Source organism: Neomonachus schauinslandi, chromosome 7, assembly GCF_002201575.2.
Source record: "Neomonachus schauinslandi chromosome 7, ASM220157v2, whole genome shotgun sequence".
In the NCBI taxonomy this organism is placed as follows: domain Eukaryota; kingdom Metazoa; phylum Chordata; class Mammalia; order Carnivora; family Phocidae; genus Neomonachus; species Neomonachus schauinslandi.
In genome coordinates this window covers 58,484,484-58,506,553 of record NC_058409.1, presented here as the reverse complement: position 1 = coordinate 58,506,553, position 22,070 = coordinate 58,484,484, and the positions used below count along the sequence as shown (strand labels likewise).

Here is a 22,070-nt window from a genome sequence, read left to right as displayed (position 1 = left end):
CCAAAGAAGACATCCAAATGGCCAACAGACACATGAAAAAGTGCTCAGCATCGCTTGGCATCAGGGAAATCCAAATAAAAACCTCCGTGAGATACCACCTCACACCAGTCAGAATGGCTAAAATTAACAAGTCAGGAAACAACACATGTTGGCGGGGATGCAGAGAAAGTGGAACCCTCCTACACTGTTGGTGGGAATGCAAGCTGGTGCAGCCACTCTGGAAAACAGTATGGACGTTCTTCAAAAAGTTGAAAATAGAGCTACCATACGACCCAACAATTGCACTACTGGGTATTTACCCCAAAGATACAAATGTAGTGATCCGAAGGGGTACGTGCACCCCGGTGTTTATAGCAGCAATGTCCACAATAGCCAAACTATGGAAAGACCCAAGATGTCCATCGACAGATGAATGGATAAAGAAGATGTGGTATATATACACAATGGAATATTATGCAGCCATCAAAAGGAATGAAACCTTGCCATTTGCAATGACGTGGATGGAACTGGAGGGTATTATGCTGAGCGAAATAAGTCAATCAGAGAAAGACATGTATCATATGATCTCACTGATATGAGAAATTCTTAATCTCAGAAAACAAACTGAGGGTTGCTGGAGTGGTGGGGGGTGGGAGGGATGGAGTGGCTGGGTAATAGATATTGGGGAGGATAAGTGCTATGGTGAGCGCTGTGAATTGTGCAAAACTGTTGAATCACAGACCTGTACCTCTAAAACCAGTAATACATTATATGTTAAAAAAAAAAAGAAGAAGATAGTAGGAAGGGAAAAATGAAGGGGGGGAAATCGGAGGGGGAGACGAACCATGAGAGACTATGGACTCTGAGAAACAAACTGAGGGTTCTAGAGGGGAGGGGGATGGGGGCATGGGTTAGCCCAGTGATGGGTATTAAAGAGGGCACGTACTGCATGGAGCACTGGGTGTTATACGCAAACAATGTATTATGGAACATTACATCAAAAACTAATGATGTAATGTATGGTGATTAACATAATAAAATAAAATTAAAAACAAAAAAACAAAAAAACAAAGCACTAACAATCCCTTTGCCTCCAAATAAAACTCCAGAAACATAAAGAACAGGTGAGGAGGTGGGTGGAAGGAGACCAGGAAAGAAGCGTCGAGAAACCAGTGCCTGCTAACTTGGATAATTTTTTTGTTACTCTCTGATGCTCACATGACCAAAAGTGAAGTGAACAGCAGTAGGCAATCAAAAGGGCAAACTCTTCTCATTCTTAAGACAAAAAAACCAGTCTTTTATCACTTCACCTGGCTTGATTCTAACTGATGTACCTACATCTAGCCTCTCTTCTATGATCTAGCCTCCATGCTGGTCTTTCTAAAAAACATTCATCCATCTGTCCATTCATCATCCATCCATCCATCCATCCTTCCTTCTATCCTTTTCTGGAAGCCCTCTAATGCCACAAAACTCCCTTAGTTAAAATTCGCTTTGCTGGTGGCTTTTTTTTTTTTTGCTTTATATATATATGTTATTATATATATATATAATACAGTACGTATACATATACATAGCTATAAAATGCTTCTTATATATAATATAGTTATAAAATATATCTATATATTTTATAGCTTTATGTTATATTGCTATGAATAACTTAACATACCTCAGTACGAACAATTGGTCAATTTGTCATCATATCCTAGTCTCCACTGTAGTACTAATTATGGTAGTTCTTTTTTTTTAATTAATTAATTAATTAATTATTTTTGATGTAGTGTTCCATGATTCCTTGTTTGCGTATAACACCCAGTGCTCCATTCAATACGTGCCCTCTTTAATACCCATCACCAGGCTAACCCATCCCCCCACCCCTTCCCCTCTAGAACCCTCAGTTTGTTTCTCAGAGTCCATAGTCTCTCATGGGTTGTCTCCCCCTCCAATTTCCCCCCCTTCATTTTTCCCTTCCTACTATCTTCTTTTTTTTTTTAACATATAATGTATTATTTGTTTCAGAGGTACAGGTCTGTGATTCAACAGTCTTACACAATTTACAGCGCTCACCATAGCACATACCCTCCCCAATGTCCATCACCAGCCACTCCATCCCTCTCACCCCCGACCACTCCAGCAACCCTCAGTTTGTTTCCTGAGATTAAGAATTTCTCATATCAGTGAGATTATATGATACATGTAATTATGGTAGTTCTCACACCACTGAGGTAAATATTGTGACTATTCTTCCGTAATCACATTAGGGTTTTTTTTTTTTTTTAAGATTTATTTATTTATTTGAGAGAGAGAGAGAGTGCGAGCATGAGCAGGGGGAGGAGCAAAGGAAGAAAGAATCTCAAGCAGACTCACCACTGAGCGCAGAGCCTGACATGGGGCTCGATCCCACCACCCATGAGATCGTGACCTGAGCCAAAACCAAGAGTCGGACCCTCAACTGACTGAGCCACCCAGGCGTCCCCTCACGTTAGGGAGCTTTTAGAGTTATGTTCTACATCAGGACTGTCCTTCACCCCTCTCAGAGGGGAGAAAAGGAGAGATTGTGAGTGGGTGTGTGATGGAAATGTGGTGGCAGACAGAGCCAGATAGGAGAGAAGGTAGTAAATAAAAGTTCTTGGTGAGGACTTTACTTATAAGCTGTAACCATTCCTAGATGGATATTACTGAAAAATTAATCTGACACTGCTTAGAGTCAGAGAAATTAATAATTCATGTTTCTGCTTGTTACAGGGGAACTTATCAAAATTTGTCTGAAAGCCAAACTTCTGTAGGCAGTTATTAAAGAAGTATGTGCTGATCAAATAGTCTCTGAAGTCACTTTTGGGACTGATTCATAACATTTTTAGAGGTGGATGAGGTTAGGTAACTTGTCCAAGATTTTATAGACTGGAATAGATTAAAGTACATGTTTCTTACTGCTAGTCCGCTGCTTTATCTACCTTGCCATGAGAAATAACAGAGTATCTTAAAAGCCACCCAAAAGGTCTTTGGGGCCCTTGATTGATGACCTATGAGGTGGCCGCTAATTCAGACAGCAGAGGAGTTAGGTTAGAGGTGATGGATGAGACACAGATGTCGCTGGAACAACGCTGGAAGTAAGCAGACAATGCACCGATGCTTCAGAATTCTGAGTGAAAATTATTTTTGACCTAAAATTCTAGCCCAGCAAAATTATAAATCAAGTATGAAGGTATATTGGAGATGTTTTCATTCCTGCAAAACCTCAAAACTTTTAACTCCTTTAGTTGATATTATTAGTAGCCTATCCAAAATCTTTTCCAACCTTAAGAAAACCCTGATTTTATAATATGGAATTAACTCCCTGACCATTTAACTGAGGAGATAATGTCCTCATACCAAGCTCCAAAAGTGGATCCTGATTAACCTAGGCTGATCGAAGTCATCCCTGTCATTGTCACTTCTGGCAATTGGCTTAAGAGTGAGCATGTGATTCAACTCTGAAAAGGAGAGGGGACAATGATGAGATGCTAGTGAGCATCTGGGCTCCAAAGAGTCACAGGAAATGCTGGTCCCTTGGGACACTGTCAATTCTGGCTCTGATGCAAGAAAAAGCTGCAGCCACCCTGTCACTAGCCTGATGATGCAGGAAGAGAGGAAGACAGAGCTGAAGCCCACTCTTCCTCTGAGGTCCCTGTAATGTGAGATTATTTCCATTCTCACTGTTGGCACCCCTGTGAATTCCAGTGTCCGGTCACATGCAATCAAAAGCACAGAAGGCAGGATGAGAAAATTCTTAGGATGATGGTGAAGGCAGGTGTCAGGACAACAACTGTGCAGCAGGCCTAGGGAGCGACCAGTACCAACGCGCAGGACAAAGGGCTCCAGGAGGAACGATTCCAACAAAGGGAAGTGGAACCAACAGTTCAATCACGTGGAAACATGTCTAGAGAGGTGTTTTACAAAGCTGCTGGAGGGTACAGGGAGAGTCAGATATAGACTCAAATAAAAGAATGGAATGAAAACAAGGCAATTACTGCTTTCAAAAACACAAAAAAACAAAAAAGTTGTGAAAGAAAGAAAATGCACTTGTCCTCATACCTGGCTCATGATTAAGCAAGAGCTACTGGCAATAACAGTGAAAACTATGACGAGGAATGAGGCAGAAAGAACCTGGAATGAGTACACTGGGAGGTTAAAGCAGGAAAGGCTGAAGACTCCCATCCAGCTCAATGAGAAGCTGGACAGTATTGTGTCAAGACGATGAACCAAGAGATGGGCAGATAAGCGTCTTATTTAGAGATACAGAAGAAAGCAATGAAAGAGTTGAAAGTAGCTGCCTTGGGACTGGATGGGGAGGGGGCATGGAGGGAAGGGACAGAAGCAGGGGTCTATGGCTGTTAGCACGAGCCTTTTGGCATCATTTACTGTTTAAAATTATGTTCATGAATATAAATTTCAATCAATAAGATAAAATGCCAGAACCCTTACAGGTCGGTAGTCAGTTCACGTAAATGCTTATCAATGACCCTTCCCTGCTGGTGAACTCTTGTTTATCCCACTGGATTTTAGCTTATAAATTCCTCCTCTCACTTTGGATGCAGATTAATAGACATGAAACTGCTTCCATGAGAGAATTTATGATGTGTTTTTCAAGACTTCACGGTGGTGAAAGGCAAGGATTGCCTAACATTACATTTATCTCAGGTCCAGGGCTTTGTTTTATTTGGGCCAGTCGCCTGATTTCTTTTTCAGGTCCATCTTTACTACTTTTCCAAAATAAAATTTGGACTCTGGAGTGTCTTGGGTAATGGATTTTCCATTGTAACACACCAACTGTGTAAACCATCACTGGCCCACAGGTTGGGAGCTTCAAAAAATTACTACTGAACAGGAAAATAAAATTATACCAAAATTGACTATATTACTTACAGCACTTGAATTTATTTCTGTTGGCTAATGATGTTCTTTTTCACGAAACATCTCCTTCCTCTGACAGTGGTGCAGGGTGGGAAGGCTACGAAAAATAGTGTAGATCCCACATACCAGTTCTAGCAGAGTAGGATAGAACCTGCAAGCAGATTCCATGATTCTAGGCTCAGTTCAGCCCCCACCCAGGTGGCCCACATGGGCAAGACACTTGACCTGACATTCAGTTTCCTTGTCAAGATAAAACATATGTCCAGTATTGAACACTGGGGATGAGATTTCGGGAAATACATCAGACATTTTTAAAGATGACTAACATACTTGACTGTTAGGGCATCTTTCCCGAGATGAATCTAAGAGTAAAACCTACACATCCCCCCCGACCCCATCTTCTTCTTGTAGAAAAATGAGGTAAAGAAAGACCAGAGAAGCACTCAGAGATGGCAAAGATAAATGTAAATTCTACTTGACCCTAAGCTTAGAGAAAATGAATTCAGACAAATGTCATTTAAAATCAACATTCACAGCTTTTATTTTTAATAAGCAATAAGTTCATGTATTCATGAATTTTGAGTTATCAAACATGAAAACCAACAACAGTCTAGTTGTACTTACTGCAAGCGTATTTCACACCTGGATCCTTTTTGCTTTCATCCTCATTGACCAAGAATCCCATGTGATAATTTCCCACCTGTTGTAAGTAACTTTTTTCTAATTCACAAACGGGTGGATAATGGGTGACAAACAGGGTTAAGGATTTCACCTAAAGCAGTAAGACATGACAAACGTTACTTTATTTTTATATTTATTTATTTTTAAAGATTTTATTTATTTGTCAGAGACAGAGACAGAGAGAGAGAGAGCGCACAAGCAGGGCGAGTGGGAGAGGGAGAAGCAGGCTTCCGGCAGAGCAGGGAGCCCGATGTGGGACTCGATCCCAGGACCCTGGGGTCACGACCCGAGCCGAAGGCAGACGCTTAACTGACCGAGCCACTCAGGTGTCCCCGTTATTTTATTTTTAAATTTTACTTTGTCAATTTGGCCCATTATTGGGGATGCTAAATTTGCTTATTTGGTTTAAGTGAGTGCCCAGAAGATTTCTCTACTATACCGACACCTATCTCCTTTGTAATTAATAACTTGTGGAGTAATACTTTGAGATTGTGTGAATATCCTTTTTTCCAACAATCTTTCATCTCAAAGTTTTGCCATCTACAGATCATCATTGCCTGATGATATGGTGACTAGTAAATGCTGATTTAAAAAAATTCTCTCGGTATTTATTAGTTGGCATTCTGTAAAGAAGAGCTTTCTTTTCTCCCCACCCTACCACCACCATTTTAAAATTTATTTTTGTTTTGTTAGTATTAATATGCATTTACGGATTCTTTAATATGCATTATTTTAAAGCACACATTATTATGTATTCTAGAAATCCCTAATTTCTTAAATCTTAAAAGAAGCTAACACCAAATCTTGGTCTAAAAATTAGCAGAAGAGGTGCCTGGGTGGCTCAGTCAGTTAAGCAGCTGACTCTTGATTTCAGCTCAGGTCATGATCTCGGGGTCCTGGGATCAAGCCCTGCATTGAGATCCATGCTCAGCGGGGAGTCTGCTTGAGGAATCTCTCTCTGCCCCCCCCCCCACCACCGCTCGCACATTCTTTCTCAAATAAATAAATCTTAAAAAAAAAAAAGATAAAAATCAGCAGAAGGGGATAATTAAATCAAAGAACTTCAGTTTTGATTCATCTGCCATTCACCTCATTAAAAGTCAGAACATGTGCCTTCTCTCGTATAACAATTACAATAAACCTATTAAGGCAGGATTTCTTTGATGAGCTGCTCTTAGAATCTGCCCTGAAGTATCTTTGGACCAGCTGTCTCTGGGATGCCCCTTCCCTGAGCTGACAGGCATTTCTTGCCAGAAGACCTAAGGGTTTGGGTCACAACACTGCTCTCCTCAAAACCATTTTCAGCTTGCAGCTGCAACACAGAGCCTCCCCATTCCTCCTCTCTGCTCTCTCTTCCCTATTCCAGCAATCAAAAGACACCATGAAAATACAGATTTTCATCCATAAAAAGGGTAGAGATTCTTTGCTCCTGAAGAATCTTCTTCAATGACTTACCTCTAACATAAATTTTATCTAAAAATAACACTTTCTTCATTAACATTTAAAACATCAAAAACTGCTATAGAAGCAATGAGAACAGAAGTGACAAATTTAATTCTGTCATAATTTGTTCCTGAGGGTTCTTAGAGGAATCTTTAAAATATCACCAAACTGCTTTTGGCAGTCAGGCTCCAACATGGCCCCAAAGTTCTTTACCTCCCAATGTTCGTGCTCTTGAGCAGCCTCTTCCCATAATGAATCAAGGCTGGCCCTTGTGCTCAACAGAGTATGATGGTAGTGACAGTGTGTGGCTTGTGAAGCTAGGTCATAAAATGCAGAAAATAATTTGGTCCCTTGGAATGCTTCTTCTGGGGGAAGCCAGAAGCCACTCAATATTCAAACAGCTCTATGGAGAGGGTCACAGGGAAAGGAAGTGAGAGCCCTGGCCAACCACCAGCACTGATTTGCCCCAGCGAGTGAGCCGCATTGGAAAGGGTCCTCCAGCCCCAGTCAGGCCTTCAGATGAAGGCAGCTCTGGCTGACAACTTGACTGCAACCTCAGGAGAGAGCCTGAGTCAAAATCACTCAGCTAAGGTGCTCCCAAATTCCTTAACTCCAGACACCATGAGAGATACAACAGATGATTATTGTTGTTTTAAGCCCCTTAGTCTTGGGGTCATTTGTTATGCAGTCATAGTAACTGACATGCAGCTCTAGAGTAGGAACAATGAAATCAAGCTCAGAGGTGGCAAATTCAGTCTGTCATAATTCGTTCCTGAAGGCTCTTATGTCAATGTTTAAAATGTGTTTCGGAGGCAGTGACAGGACTTTCCTGAATCTGTGATATGCAGTCTCTACAATAATTAAAGAAACATTCCTGAGCTCTACCTTTTTGCAAGTAAAGAATTTTTTTTAAAGAAAAATTAAAAGTATTTATTTTAAAGTAGAAAACATGCCATCATTAACTATGTAATCTAACTAAATGTTCAAACACAAAACTGAGACCCACATAAGTTTAAAGAAAAGGGGAGTTATTTTTGCATCCTGTGCTGTGCAAAGAAATAGGAGTAAAAAATATGCTTTTATTGGTTATGTAAGGAAGAGAAAAAGAAATGAAAATGGAGGAAAGACACAAAGGAAAGAGTTTAAAAAGTGGAGAACAAAATACAGAAAGAAAAACCAAAGAACCAACAAGGTTCAGGGCAGGTGCCAAGGAGAGACAGAAGGGGAGAGACCAGAATGAACAAAGAGAAAGAGCATTAATAAAGGGGAGAGTTTGATGGACAGGGATGGAGCGTTTAACACAAACAAAACTTCACAACGAGATGCTCAGAACTGCAATCTGGAAAAAACAGATGTGCATTAAAAGAGTGAAACAGAAAGACACAAAGACATGACATTAAAGGCCGACTATCAAGGTCCTGTAGGATATTGCTGAAAAAAGGATTTCATAGGTAAAAATGGCTCTATCTCCTTTTTGTTCTTTCCTTAAGGACTGGTTGCACGTTGGGTGGGGGGGTGTCCCTGCTTTTGATTTAGAGTTTGCCAAGGAAAATAAGAAACAGTTCTGGGGGGGGGAGGGGAATATTACCAGAGAGGCCTTTATCCTACTGACCAGGCTTATTTTGCTTCAGCAAAAGCAAAGAAGACACATCAACAAATTACAGACATGATGTAGGGCCAATCCATCTAAGTTCAATGTATAGTGTTTTAATGGTCAATTGCAGGTGTAGGGTCCCTTATAATATTAAAGATAATTTTGAACATTTAGAAGCTGAGGCCAGAAAAATAATTTGTATACTATGCACCATTCACATACAAAAAGGTGTGTAAGATACTCACATCTCTAATAAAATGCTCAAGTGTAGCATAAGCAATGGCGATTCCATCATGGGTGCTTGTCCCTCTTCCCAATTCATCCAAGATAACCAAGGACTGGGATGTTGCTTGTCTTATTATTTCTGCTGTGTCAGTCAGCTCTTCCATAAAAGTACTCTGTCCTTTATATATATTATCTGCAGCACCCATCCTACAAATAAGATGAAGACACCTTGATTTTTTCCTCTGAATTTTATTATTAGGAAGCCAAGTACTACTTTATGAACAATAAAGGATCCCTGAGGGTCTATATACTTTATGCCAATAATAGCTGAAATCATATTAAACAAAAATAAACATCTGTTGGATATAAAAGAGTGCCTAACGTCAAACTGCAACCTGTAGAAACATTGTGGATAGAGTCTGAGGTATTGGACAGAGCTTCCAAAAAGTAGGGAAACCTCTGACCCTACCTTCTGAGCAATCATTCCAAACCAAAGTTTTGGTATTCCCAAGGGAAAATATTGCCTCTCTGTGTTTAAAAAAATCCATAAGTACTAAAAAATTATAGGATTAAAGGGTTTTTTTCCTAGTATTTCCTAAAGAAGATTCCACAGTGTATTACAAATTATAGTATCATGTTGAAATAATTTATTTAAATAAGCTAAAATTTTTACTAGGATCATAAATGTTTAGTAATCTCAGACACCTAAAACAGGTTCCTAAAATGGACTTCATGGAACACAGTTCTTTTTTTTTTTTTTAAAGATTTTATTTATTTATTTGACAGAGAGAGACACAGCGAGAGAGGGAACACAAGCAGGGGGGAGTGGGAGAGGGAGAAGCAGGCTCCCTGCAGAGCAGGGAGCCTGATGTGGGACTCGATCCCAGGACCCTGGGATCATGACCTGAGCCGAAGGCAGTCGCTTAACCGACTGAGCCACCCAGGCGCCCAATGGACTTCATGGAACACAGTTCTTAAGAGATGTCAAGAAATGGGTGCAAAAGATGTAAGGGTTTCTTTCCTGTAAGATTTCCATGATCCTTTAATATTATACTACACATTATGTATTTTCTAGAGAAGATCTACTATACAGCATTTCTCTAACTCACTTAACTGTGGACCCCTAAAACTCCCAGAGCACCTTGTGGCAATAATGGTCTACAGAACGTATTTGGGGAAATGTCTATTTAGTCCAAAAGGATTCTGGAAGAAAAAAAAAAAAAAAGTGTGTGTGGGGGAGAATCATTAAGCAATACTCACTCAAGGTCATGCAGTTAATAGCAAAACTTAGAGTTCAGGTTTTCGACCCGCTAACCAGCTTTGTGAGTTCTGGTTAACTATTTTCTTAGCAAAACACCTACACATCGATGTAATTTTGCTCTAATAGTTCACCTGTGACCTACAGCAGCATAATATACCTTTTCTTTCTGGAGAAACTCATGGTGAAATCCAGCCTTAACCATCCCCGAGCTGGAGCCTTGTACTGGGCAGGGAAGATGGAGTACATTGTTTTTCCCACAGATTGGTAGACCCTTAGGAGAACTGCTCCAGGAATCAGTGTCATTTAGAAACTGTATGTAACTCCATCTAGGATAACTCTACCATAGATGGGATTATTAAAGAAAGTGCTTTAATTTTATCCACTTTAAAATCAATAATTTTAAAACATAATTTCTGAAATGTTGTTAACTTATGAGCATTCTGGTTACTTCCTTAAAGTTCAAATACTATTATTTATATCAATTTCCAGTGTTTAATAATATTTCTCCCCACCACAAAGGTTAAACTTTCCTATCTCTGAAACCATTCTGAATTCTCTAGAATCCTAATGTTTGACCCCCATTAAACATGGTTGCTTTTACTCCCTACAGGTTGCAAGCTGACAAAAAAGAATGAATCTTTAGCTGATAACAAAGTGCTCTGATAAGGCAAATGTTGGGGGGGGAAGGGTCTTTGATTCTCAAGAATTAGAATAATAAGCAAGCACTAAATAAGATTTTAATACAATAGTTTAAGTACTATACTTAAGTGTTTTCTAGAAATAGTAGGGTAACACAGCGGTCTGGCTAGAAATTTCATGAACTGTAGGATGCTCTTGGGAAGTTATTTTTAGGCAGATACACACATACATATATAAAACATTTAGTATATGACAAGGGAGAGATTTCTAATCAGTAAGGGAGGAAAGGATGAATGATCAATCCACAAAAAACATGCCAGCTAGTTGGTTATCTTGAAAACAAAACAAAACAAATGTGCCCCTACTCAAACCATATTCCAAAATAAAATTATATGGATTTAAAAGCTTAATGTAAAAAAAGAAACCATAAACATACCAAGAGGTATAAATGAAATTTAATCTCTGGATAGGCAGATGGGTGGCATTATAAACTTAGCACCAAAACATGTGTACAGCAAAAAACACATAGGAAAAAGTTAAAGGCAAACCACAAACTGACACAAATAGTTGCAACATGTATAAAAAAGGGTTAATATTCCTAAAACAAATATTCTCATAAAGCAAAACAAAATGGTGAACATTCCAACAGAGACAGGAAAAGGACAGGAAGAATCAATTCACACTCACAAAAACTCATGAAAATATTCATATATTATGCAAGTTCAAACAGGAATAAAATGCTGCTTTATATATATCAATTAGCAAAGAGATGAAAAAGAATGATGACATCTACCACTGTCGAGAGTGTAGGGAAAAGGGTATTCTTACGTGAGACTGAGAGTTGTTACAGTCACCCAAAATGCAATTTAGTGATGTCTGTCAGAAGTCTTTCATAACCCGTAAATTTTACTCTAGGAATTAACACTATGGAAATTATCGCAGAGGTACGAAAAATGCATGCACAAATATATTCCTTAATGTTGTCCAGTGAAAAACTGGAAAAATCAAATGCCTAAAAAAAAAGAGAGAGAGCAATAATACTACGATGGAAAACTCTGCAACCAGTAGAACTGGCATGTTTGAATTTATGACATTGGAAAATGGTCACAACATACCTTATGTGAAAACACTAGGTCACCAGAAAGTGTCTAGATTTAGTGGAGGGATCTGCTAGGGCAAGAGGCCTGCCCGACTGCTGAGGAAGCACATGCCAGTGCTAAGAACACCTGAGGTAGTGTTCCATTGAGACATTTGGACAGCATCCAAAATTAAAGTCTGAGGAGAGCTAAGGAAAACCGACAGGAGGAAAGAGAAGAACTGAGAACAACCAACAAAACAACGACCACAGAGGAAATGAATAAAAGTATAATTCACTAAACAGAATTAAAACAAACAAAACCTCTATTTGGTGTCCTCAGAGAGATTAAGAACACTGCAGCCTTAAAATAAAACAGCCTGCCAAAAAAAGGAACAGCTGGAGAACAAAAACTCTTGTAAATTAAAAATATGATGACTGAAAAAATTCACTGTATAGGAGGGATTAAAATTAGATCCTGTGGAGGACCAAGATTTTAATCTGAAAGATAAATTCAAAGAAATCTCTGAGCCCAGTAAACAGATCAAGAAATGAAAAATACACACAAATAATTTTAACACAGCCAGTTCCTGAGGGTTTAAAGCCCACCCAATAGGAAGTGCAGAAGGCAGACAGACAGTCGTATCATACACTGAAATAAGATATGCATCTTCAAATGGAAAGCTTCCACAAAATGACAAGAGTAATAAGACAAGACTTACACCTAGAAACATACAGGTAAAATTTTAGAAACGATAGAAATTTTTTTAAAACTCCTCAACACTTCAGAGAGAGAAAAAAACATTCCTAACAAAAGGATGAGAATAAGATGCCATCAAACTGCTTATCTATAATCAATGCCAAACTAGAAGATAAGGGAGCAATTCCTTTACATTTAAAATCTGGGAGTTTATATTCATTTAAACTTGCAAAACAGATAGGAAGACAAAATAAAGCTTATTTTAGACTTTCAAGAACTCAGAAAATTTGCCACCGTGAGTCCTCATGAATAAACTGCTCAAAGACAGAGAGAGACCAAAAAGGGAAAAGAGCATTCGAGAGGAAAACACGAGATACGGGGAGTAAGAGAAGCAAAAAAAGCTAGAAAGAAATGAGAATTTTAGACTGGGATGCTTAGGAGGGGCTCCTCTGACAGTCTAACACCTTAAGGATTACATACTTTTTAAGCTTTCAAGTGAATGTGGATGTAACATATACACAAATCCTAATAACATAAATGCTGATTATTGGGTCCTTCCATTTGTAAACTAGCCTATGAAAAAGAATGAGATAATTACAGCAGGACAGATGTTAAGAGCTTTTGGAAAGGTAAAGGTAAGAACAGTTTTAAAATTAGGAAAGCTCATGGAATGATAAATGATTTCTTTGTATTTGTAGCCAGTTCAACAGCTACTGTCTAAAGTAAATCCATCTAAAATTAGAGTGAGGAATATTTTACAGACGTTGTAAGGTTAACTACCAGCAGAACAAAGGTGGGACCCCTCGGAGCGATTGCTTTGAGTGCAAAGGGCTAGGGTTCGGTGCCAGAGGGCCTGGGGGGTTGGGGGGAGCCTTTCGGTTTTCAATTGTGTGCCCCCTGTACTGTTTGAGTTCCCTCCTATTGTGACAGGCATTGCTTCTGTAATCATAGTTTTTTAAAAAATGTTATGTCGTTTTTATTAAAAACTACCTGTGCAGAAAAAAATATAGCGGGTTATCAACATGTTTAGAGTTATTGTCTCAGGGTGGGAGAATTACTGGTCATTTGGTGACCCTTTCTCTTCCTCCAAACACCTAGCAAATCATCTGGTACAAGGATGGAGAATGATAAAAGAATATTAAATAATGTCTTCTTTCCTAACTCCAGGGATTAAGACATTGTAGGCAACAGTGGCCTAACATGGCTGCTAACAAGATTCTACGCTTTTTAAATGTTCATTTCACTACCATCATTGAGGTACCTTTAGGAATCAGTTCAAAATAAAATATAGTCAATAATTATAGAAAAATGTATACATAAAAGTTGGTGATTTAAGCTTACATTTAAAGAAGCCAGTCACATTTTATACAATAGAGATGTTCAGAAAGGCTGAGTTTTAGTCACTAGAAATAGGTGAATTCTTATTTTAGGCCTTAGGCCTTGAACTTGAACTCTCTATATATCTATCTCTTGGCATTAAAAAATTAGCTGTCACATTGAAAAAGGAAGTTCTGGCCTAGAAGATGGAGTGAAAACTTTTAAAAAGTCGTGCAATTTATAAATTATGTAATGTAGCTAAATACGGTAGAAAAGTAGTAACTTGAGGGAAGAGACCAGTGCTCTAGTCCTGGCTTGGCCACTAAGTACCGTGTCATCTTAGTCAAGTTAGGTAACTTTCCTGTGTGGTCCTAGCTTCCTCATCTGTGCAAAGGGGAGGTTGGAATAGTAAACCTCTAAGGGCCCATCCTCTTCTCAAGTCCCATGGTTTTCACGAATGTGTTCATTTATGCTCATACTGGCATAGCAAAAAGTCCACTAGATTAAGTTTCACATCCTGAATATCAATATCAACTTATTTAACTTGGGCAAATCCTTTAATTGAAACTTAAGTTTTCAATTAGTTATTCCTCATAGTGGCTGAAGCTCAAATGTGATAACACACGTGAGAAAGAGTGAGCATTTTACTGTGTTCTGGGCACCCACCTGAGTGTTACACCTGCATTATTTCACTGATTCCTGACACCACATGAGATAAAACTTCATCCTCATTTGCAGCTGAGGAAACAGGTTTAGTGACCAAAAGGCTAGTCAGTCATGGAGTCAGGATTCAAACCCAGGTCCGTCTGATGCCAGAACGTACACTCTGATCTCCTTACTGTACACGCTGTAAAAGGCTGGAAGTATGTGTGGTAGACACACAATAAAGTGACCACAATGAACTCTGCATTCTGGTGTTCACCCCCTTGTACCATTCCACCTCCCCTGAGTGTGGGTGGGACCTGTGACTTGCTTTCAACCAACAATACAGCCAAAGTGATGGGATTTTACTCCCTAGATCATCTGATGTTATGTGAGACTATGTCTTGCTACAGACTGATGCTACAGACTTTCTCCCTAGCTGGCTTTGAAGAAGCATGCTGCCATACCGTGAGAGGACCATGTGAAAAGGATCTGTGAGTGGTATCTAGGAGCTGAGAGCAGTCCCTAGCCAACAGCCAGCAAGAAAGCAGGGAGCTCAGTCCTATTATCTCAAGGTGATGGATTCTGCCAACAACCTGAATGAGCCTGTAAATGGATCCATCCCCAGTTCAGCTTCCAGATGAGAACTCTGCTCAGGACCCACCTAAACCATGCCTGGACTCATAAACCACAGAAACTCTGAAATAATACGCTGTTTCTTTTAGCTGCTGAATTTGTGACAATTTGTTACACAACACAGAAAACTAATTCAGTACCTTTACTCTGTAAGTATGAAAAATGAGAATTTGGTGTTCTCTTTGGATTCTTCTAGCCCTCTTAATCTACAATATCCAGTCCTTAGTACTTCTCCTTTCAATCCCACTGACGTTTCACTAATTTATGTTCTTTGATCCGAGTTATTCCGATAACCTAACTTTTCTATCTTCACTTTCTCTAACAGCTATTCTATTTTTCACCTTACCAGAAGACTCCTATTTTAAAATCAACGGAGTCATGTTGAAATAAGTATAGTAAGTCAGTCACAGAAAGACAAATACTGCCTGACTCCACTTATGTGAGTTCTCTAAAATAAACAAACTTGGGGCAGCTGGGTGGCTCAGTCGGTTAAGCAGCTGCTTTCAGCTCAGGTCATGATCCTGGGGTCCTGGGATCGAGCCCCACATCGGGCTCCCTGCTCGGCGGGGAGTCTTTCTCCCTCTAACCTTGCCCCTTCTCGTGCTCTCTTCTCAAATAAATTTTTAAAAAATCTTAAAAGAAAATAAAATAAATGAACTCATGGAAACAGAGAGTAGAATGGTGGCTGCCAAGGGCTGATTTTGGGGTGGGGAGAGAATGGGAATTGCAAATCAACAGGCATACAGTTTCGATTATGCAACTTGAGTAAGTGCTAGAGATCTGCTGCACAACACTGTTCCTGTAGTCAACAAAAATGCACTGTACACTTAAAAACTTGTTAAGAGGGTAGATTTCCTGTTAACTATTCTTACCACAATAAAAAATTTTTTTTGAGATCTATAATAAAAGAAAAATAAGAAGGTGTCTCAAACTAGACAACAGCTTTTTCTGCAATGTCAGTTAACAGTTGATATTGCATGAATGAATTTAAAAGTTTAGATGTACTTTTTTCTAATCTTACTACTAATTATTGAGTTTAATCACTGACAACTCCTGCATATACATACAGACTGAATCCTATCCAAGAGGCAGCAGGACACGATGGTTAAGTGTACGAGTCCCAGTGTGCTGTGTTTCAGTTTCCCCATCTGTAAACAGTGACAATAACAGTGCCTGCTTTTCTACTTCTTATGATGGTTATGAGACATAAATAAGTTAATATTTATAATTTAAACAAAACAAAACAAAACAAACTTTCAAGGGTTTCCTAAAGCCTGGAAAATAAAACCCTAAATTCCTAGCATGGTTCACAAGGCCTTCTGAGTCTCTGTCCCTAAACCTCTCTCCAATCTCTTCTCCTTCTCAAACCCAACCCAAATGAGTCAAGAGTAAACAACAATGTGAATGTCCAAACTTAAAGGTAACAGAGGACTGATTGATCATTTGTGGCAAAAGTTGCAAGGAGTGAGAAGATTTAAACTTATGTTCTCTTTTGTGCTTCCCTATAAATTAGGGTTATCCTGTACACTGTTGCTGAGTTTATTCTAAAATTACAATGTATAAATCTGAGGAACATGAGAGAAACTTCAGTTTTTAATGGATATAAAAATTAATGCTTAATATTTTCATGGGAAGCTTATTGCAATAATACGGTACCCGGTAATTTAAAACTAGCATGTAATCTCAACAGTATTTACCTGTATTTTCCACTCAGTTTAAAGACACTGCATTTAAAAGAGTAATTCCAATTTTCACTTTTCACAATAACCTACTTAATGTAAAAACGCTTTTCCTATGCTAAATTTTTAGTGGTAAAGTCAAACTCATGCTGATGAAGTATAATTTTTAAAAATGCTATTTACTTTCTGCTTATCCAAACTACCCTTGCTAATGTCTTCAAGGCCTTCCTGACAAGACTAACACATCGCCCATTCTCCATCCTGACCTTCTTAGATTTTCTCACTGATGACCACCAATTGTTCTCTAATGATCTTAGCACCAAAGCCCTGATAGCCTCTCAGTCACCTCAGACTCCACAGGAGCCCAACGTGGGATGGATTCCATGACTGTGAGATCATGACCTGAGCCAAAATCTGGAGTCAGACGCTTAACTCACTGCGCCACCCAGGCGCCCCTCTCAGTCACCTTTTATCCAAAGCCCTTGCTGCTCTCACTGAATCTGTCCTACAGGATCTGTCTGCCTAGATGAGCTACAGACACCAAAAGATGATTGCCCTAGACAGACTTACTTTCCCTTCCCCTGGTTTTTTTTTTTTTCTTTCTATGTTCACATTCCCTACAGAGAACTGGGTCATTTCTTTCTCCAATGGTTCCTTCCACTTTGATAGGTTAGAACCTGTATGATAGCAAAGAATTTCCCATTAGCAAGCCAAGAGAGTCAAAAAAAAGTCTTATTGCTGGCCAACTTGGTAGTAATTATTTTATACTCTCATTTTACAGATGTGGGAAAACACTTCAAACATCAAGTCACTTTCCCAAGGTGACACGGTGAATTTGTGGCAGGGAAGAAAAAAAATACACAGGCCTTCAGGTTCCCAGCTTGCAGCTGAATTACCCCAATGTGCCTCATGGTATTACTGGGTTTCTGCCCTTAAGGACAGCAGACCAAATTTCAGGGGATCTTAGATGTACTTTTATTATACAATGGTCCTAACTCTGCCATTAGGCCAGTGCAATATCAACCGCATATCTTTTTAGCTGTTAAATCCCTTGATCAAATGAAATTTCGCAGAGAAACTCACTACAGATTAAATAAAAGGCATGCTGATTTGGTCACAACATAGCATTATTAGGTCCCCTTTCTTCATCCAGAGGGGGCTCTGGGGGACTCTAAACACCGTGTACAACAGTTTGAAAGCCATTGCCTTAGCAGGCAACACATTTTCTATTACAATTCTATTTTTCCACAGCACATGATGAGAAAGGAACAGTGCTGCCCAGCTGACCTGAAGAAAGGCCAACTTGTTATCCAGTCACTGAGGCAACTAGGGAAGCGTATGCTTCTGACTCTGCGAAATGTTTACTGATAAAAATATTTTCTGCTAACTTCCCTTAAGAAATATAGTTTATTTTTCCAATAAATTTCAGCAGTATAATGATTCTGATGGACACAGAATTTTATAACTGAACACATTTTCCTTTTCACCTTGGTTACTAATAACTGAATAACATCTTATAATAACAAATAGCAACTCTCACTTTCTTATTTTTCTATCCTTACTATCTTACATTTCTCTCCTTATTTTCTCTTTATTCCAGGGTCTTTAGATACCATTCTACTCTCTTATTATCATGCTATATTGTACATATCCCAAGTAAAGCACCAAAAATAAGTTTTTGAAGCAAGACATTATAAATTAATTAAAATTTTTATAACTTTTTATTACTTCAACAAGCACTTTACAAGACACAATACTGGACAATGATTCTGAAGTTTTTCAAGTGTCAAAATATGTTAGAGATTTAAGGAATTCCAGAACACATGTAATTATTATTCTGTCAGTATTTATATTCAAAAGTAATAAAAAAATGCATTCTTTAAGTTTCATCTTAGAGTTAGTTTGCTCTGAGTAGACAGGTTACAGTTATGTGATTAAGAAAAAAAAAATCACTCTGATATTTTTAGGAGTGGCAGTTGACTAATCTTTCTAATCCCCTACTCCCTCCTCGCCTATAACCCTTATATAGGTCAACAAAGCTTAATAAAGCATTAATGGAAAAAAGAAATTAATAGTTTTTAAAATCAGTTTCTAAAATAAAGAACACTTACATGAAAATTTGAACAAGAGTTTGTTTTTATGAGATCTTGATATTTTAAGATAACATTCTAGATATTTTTCAATTGTAGCTAACAGGGTAGGCCTCTGTCCCCTCAAATCACAATTTCTGGGACTTACATGCTAGCATGAGGGAGAAGAACTGCAATTAACAAAGAAAAATGATTTTTCATATTGAATGATCAATACTGGAGCTCAAATATCAAAATTACTGAATAGACGCAGTAATTATTGTATTGCATTAGGATTTTTGGGCATATCTGAGTGCTTCAAAACTTGTGGTAAAAATATATAAATAAAATTTACCACTTAACATTTTTCAGGTATACAATTCAGTGGCATGAATAAGCACATTCAAATGTTGTGCAGCCATCGCCACGATCCATTACCAGATCTTTTCATCATCCCAAAAAAGAAATTCTGTACTCATTAAAAAACAAACTCCATATTCTCTCCTTCCCGCCAGCCCATTTGTAACCTCTGTTCTATTTTCTGTCCCTATGAATTTTACTATTCTAGCTTCCTCATGCAAGTGGAATGCCTTATTTGTCCTCTAAGTGCTCTGTATAGGAGGAGGACTTTTGTATTAGCTTATTTTGCCTTCTTTTTGAAATTGAAGATGTTTTCCTATTTACTTCACTTTGTTAAAAAGTTAACAGAATTCCGTAGAGTATACATGTCTAAGCTTCTGATTTTTTGAATATTATGTAAATGTACACAAGGAAAATAATCTCCTAAATAACAATGTACTCTAACTTTTGGGGGGAGGGTGGTATAAGAAAGAAAAATTTAAAAATTACAGTCCAAGAAAAGAAAAAGCCGCAAAAGGATACCAATTACTACAAGATGTGTAGATACAGGGGAGTACTTAAAAGGCATTAAAAAAAAATCTGTTGCATTTAATTAAACATAAACATTAACCCAGAAATGGAATGAAGTCACCAATGATTTACCACTACATTGTATGCATTTTAAAAAGAGCCTGAAAAGCCAAATACCTAAACAATGATTTCCAGGTAATAGAATTACAGGTGATTTAAATTTCTTCCTTTTTTTTGAGCTCTTCTATTTTTCAATTAGCAATAATCGCGCCTCGAATAAACCTCATTGGCTACGACAGTGCCACTGCGCAAAGCTTGAGCTCTTCTATTTTTAAATTTTGCACAGTGAACAAGCATTACATGTTATTTTTAAGAATCACAAATGATACATTTAAGAACACTTTATTGTATCATTACTTTAAGACAATGGAAAAAGAAGGTAATTACCAGGTTAAATAAGCAGCTTTCTTCCAGCAACATTGAAAACACTTTATTAGCAGCAATAAAATTATTATTAAAGGCAAGAAAAAAGTTTCTTTCATATAATTGTTTCTACTAACAGTTGCAATCAGATCACACTACAGTATTTAAAATTAATTTATAAAAGCTGTAACACTGAACTGCATATACAACCAAGCAAAAAATACTGTTAGCAATCTTTCAATTTCAATGGAAACGTTGCTGAGAATCAAGACAGCAATCCAGGAAAATGCCAAACTTGTGTTGGCTCTCATGAAACCATGTTCACTGGAAACATCTATAAACACATGCAGGCCACTTATGAAGGACATGGGCATTTTCCTATCAAAGGGAACCCAGGATGTGCTGACTGGGCAAACTATTCTCTAACACATCTACTAGTCCACTCTGTGGAATGTCCCAAGAATTTCAAAGGAAAATAATTAACAAGAGCAAATGTTCTTTCCCAACCTTAACTGTGTCTGTGAAAGCCACAAATAATTAAGGCCATCAAAAGAAAGATAAGATTAATCAGTCATCAGGAGTAAGATTAATCAGATTAATTAGTAAGATTAATAGAGGGGAACCTGACACAACCAGAGGGATGCATCCTTATAATTAAACACACATTATGAGCTCAGGCAGACAAAAATCACAATCTCTCTGATTCTGTTGTTCTCTTTGCAAAATGTCAGGAGTTGAAACTGAACAATGGCTCCTAAATCTGGATATGTTTCAGAGTCACTTGCAGAGGTTCTTAACTATAGAGTCCAAGAGTCCCCTTCATCACACCAATTACAACACTATCTCCAGGGGATCTGCGTTCAAGGGAACTGTCTGGCATCTGCATTTCAAACCAAACCAAATCCTCAGGTGACTGAAGTATTAAATTCATACAACCACTTTCTATCAAAAAATGAAGTGAGGCATCTCCTGTTTGGCAAACACAGCTGTGGGAACTAAATAAACAACAGAGATATTCATAGGCAACATTTCTGATGCCAATAGAATTCATAACAGCCTACTCATTTAGTAAAATATCACTTATCATGTGGTTTTTAGTGCTGGTATTTACTACCAACTAGAAAACATGCACTGATTCAAGATGTTCTCTTTCTGTCCAAGAAGGATATTTACATACATATATAAATATATATATATATTAATTATATAAATATATATTAGGATATATACATACACATATAAGTATATGTAAACATATATATATTTAATAGAGTACAAATACTCCACAGTAGGTGCTCAATCAATATTTGCTGAATTAAACTAGACCGGGCAAACAAATCATAATCATTCACACAATCAAAAGCAAATATTTAAAATAAGTTAAGTATTTGAATGCCTATTACTCTCCAATTCTCTCTCAAAATAAACACACTATTATCATTTTGAGTACACCGCATTCCTGAAGTGAGGGGCCATAACAGAGTTTACTTGGGTAACATGGCAAGAAAATTATTAACCAAGGGCCACTTAATGTAAATACCCCTTTCTACCAACATTTAATTCACATAAGTAGAAGTAAATTATGCTGAGAGAAGCCAATTGTTTTGCTTTTTTCAAACCAGACTTAATTCATTGCTTTTCTAAAACTTAATTAGTGAGTCTAAAAAGCTCAATGAGGTTTAAGTTTGCATTTATCAGGATAATAAACAACAGATCTTATATTCCAGTGATGCATTCAAACATGTTAATGATCCTTGGAAATATGTGTCTAGAAATATTTCACTGATAAATACATATATCACAATATACTGATATAAATATACTAATTAGAGCCACATGTAAATGTTTGCCAAAATTCTACTTTTAAAAATAATGTTCTTATTCAGGAAAAGGCTTATACAAGGTTACAATATTCAGTAAGAAAATATTCCTAAAGCCTGCTAT

General features: G+C 37.9%; 1 protein-coding gene and 1 pseudogene across 1 annotated transcript in view; both read right to left on the bottom strand.

The window, feature by feature from the left end:
* MSH3 (mutS homolog 3) overlaps positions 1-22,070 on the bottom strand; it is a 178,041-nt gene that overhangs the window by 7,518 nt on the left and 148,453 nt on the right. The window contains exons 21-22 of the mRNA XM_044916772.1: positions 8,836-9,022; positions 5,515-5,644 (exon numbers count right to left, since the gene is read on the bottom strand). Of these exons, the coding sequence (XP_044772707.1) occupies positions 5,515-5,644; positions 8,836-9,022 (317 nt within the window). The remainder of the gene's footprint in view (positions 1-5,514; positions 5,645-8,835; positions 9,023-22,070) is intronic.
* Positions 19,850-20,019, bottom strand: LOC123325325 (annotated as a pseudogene).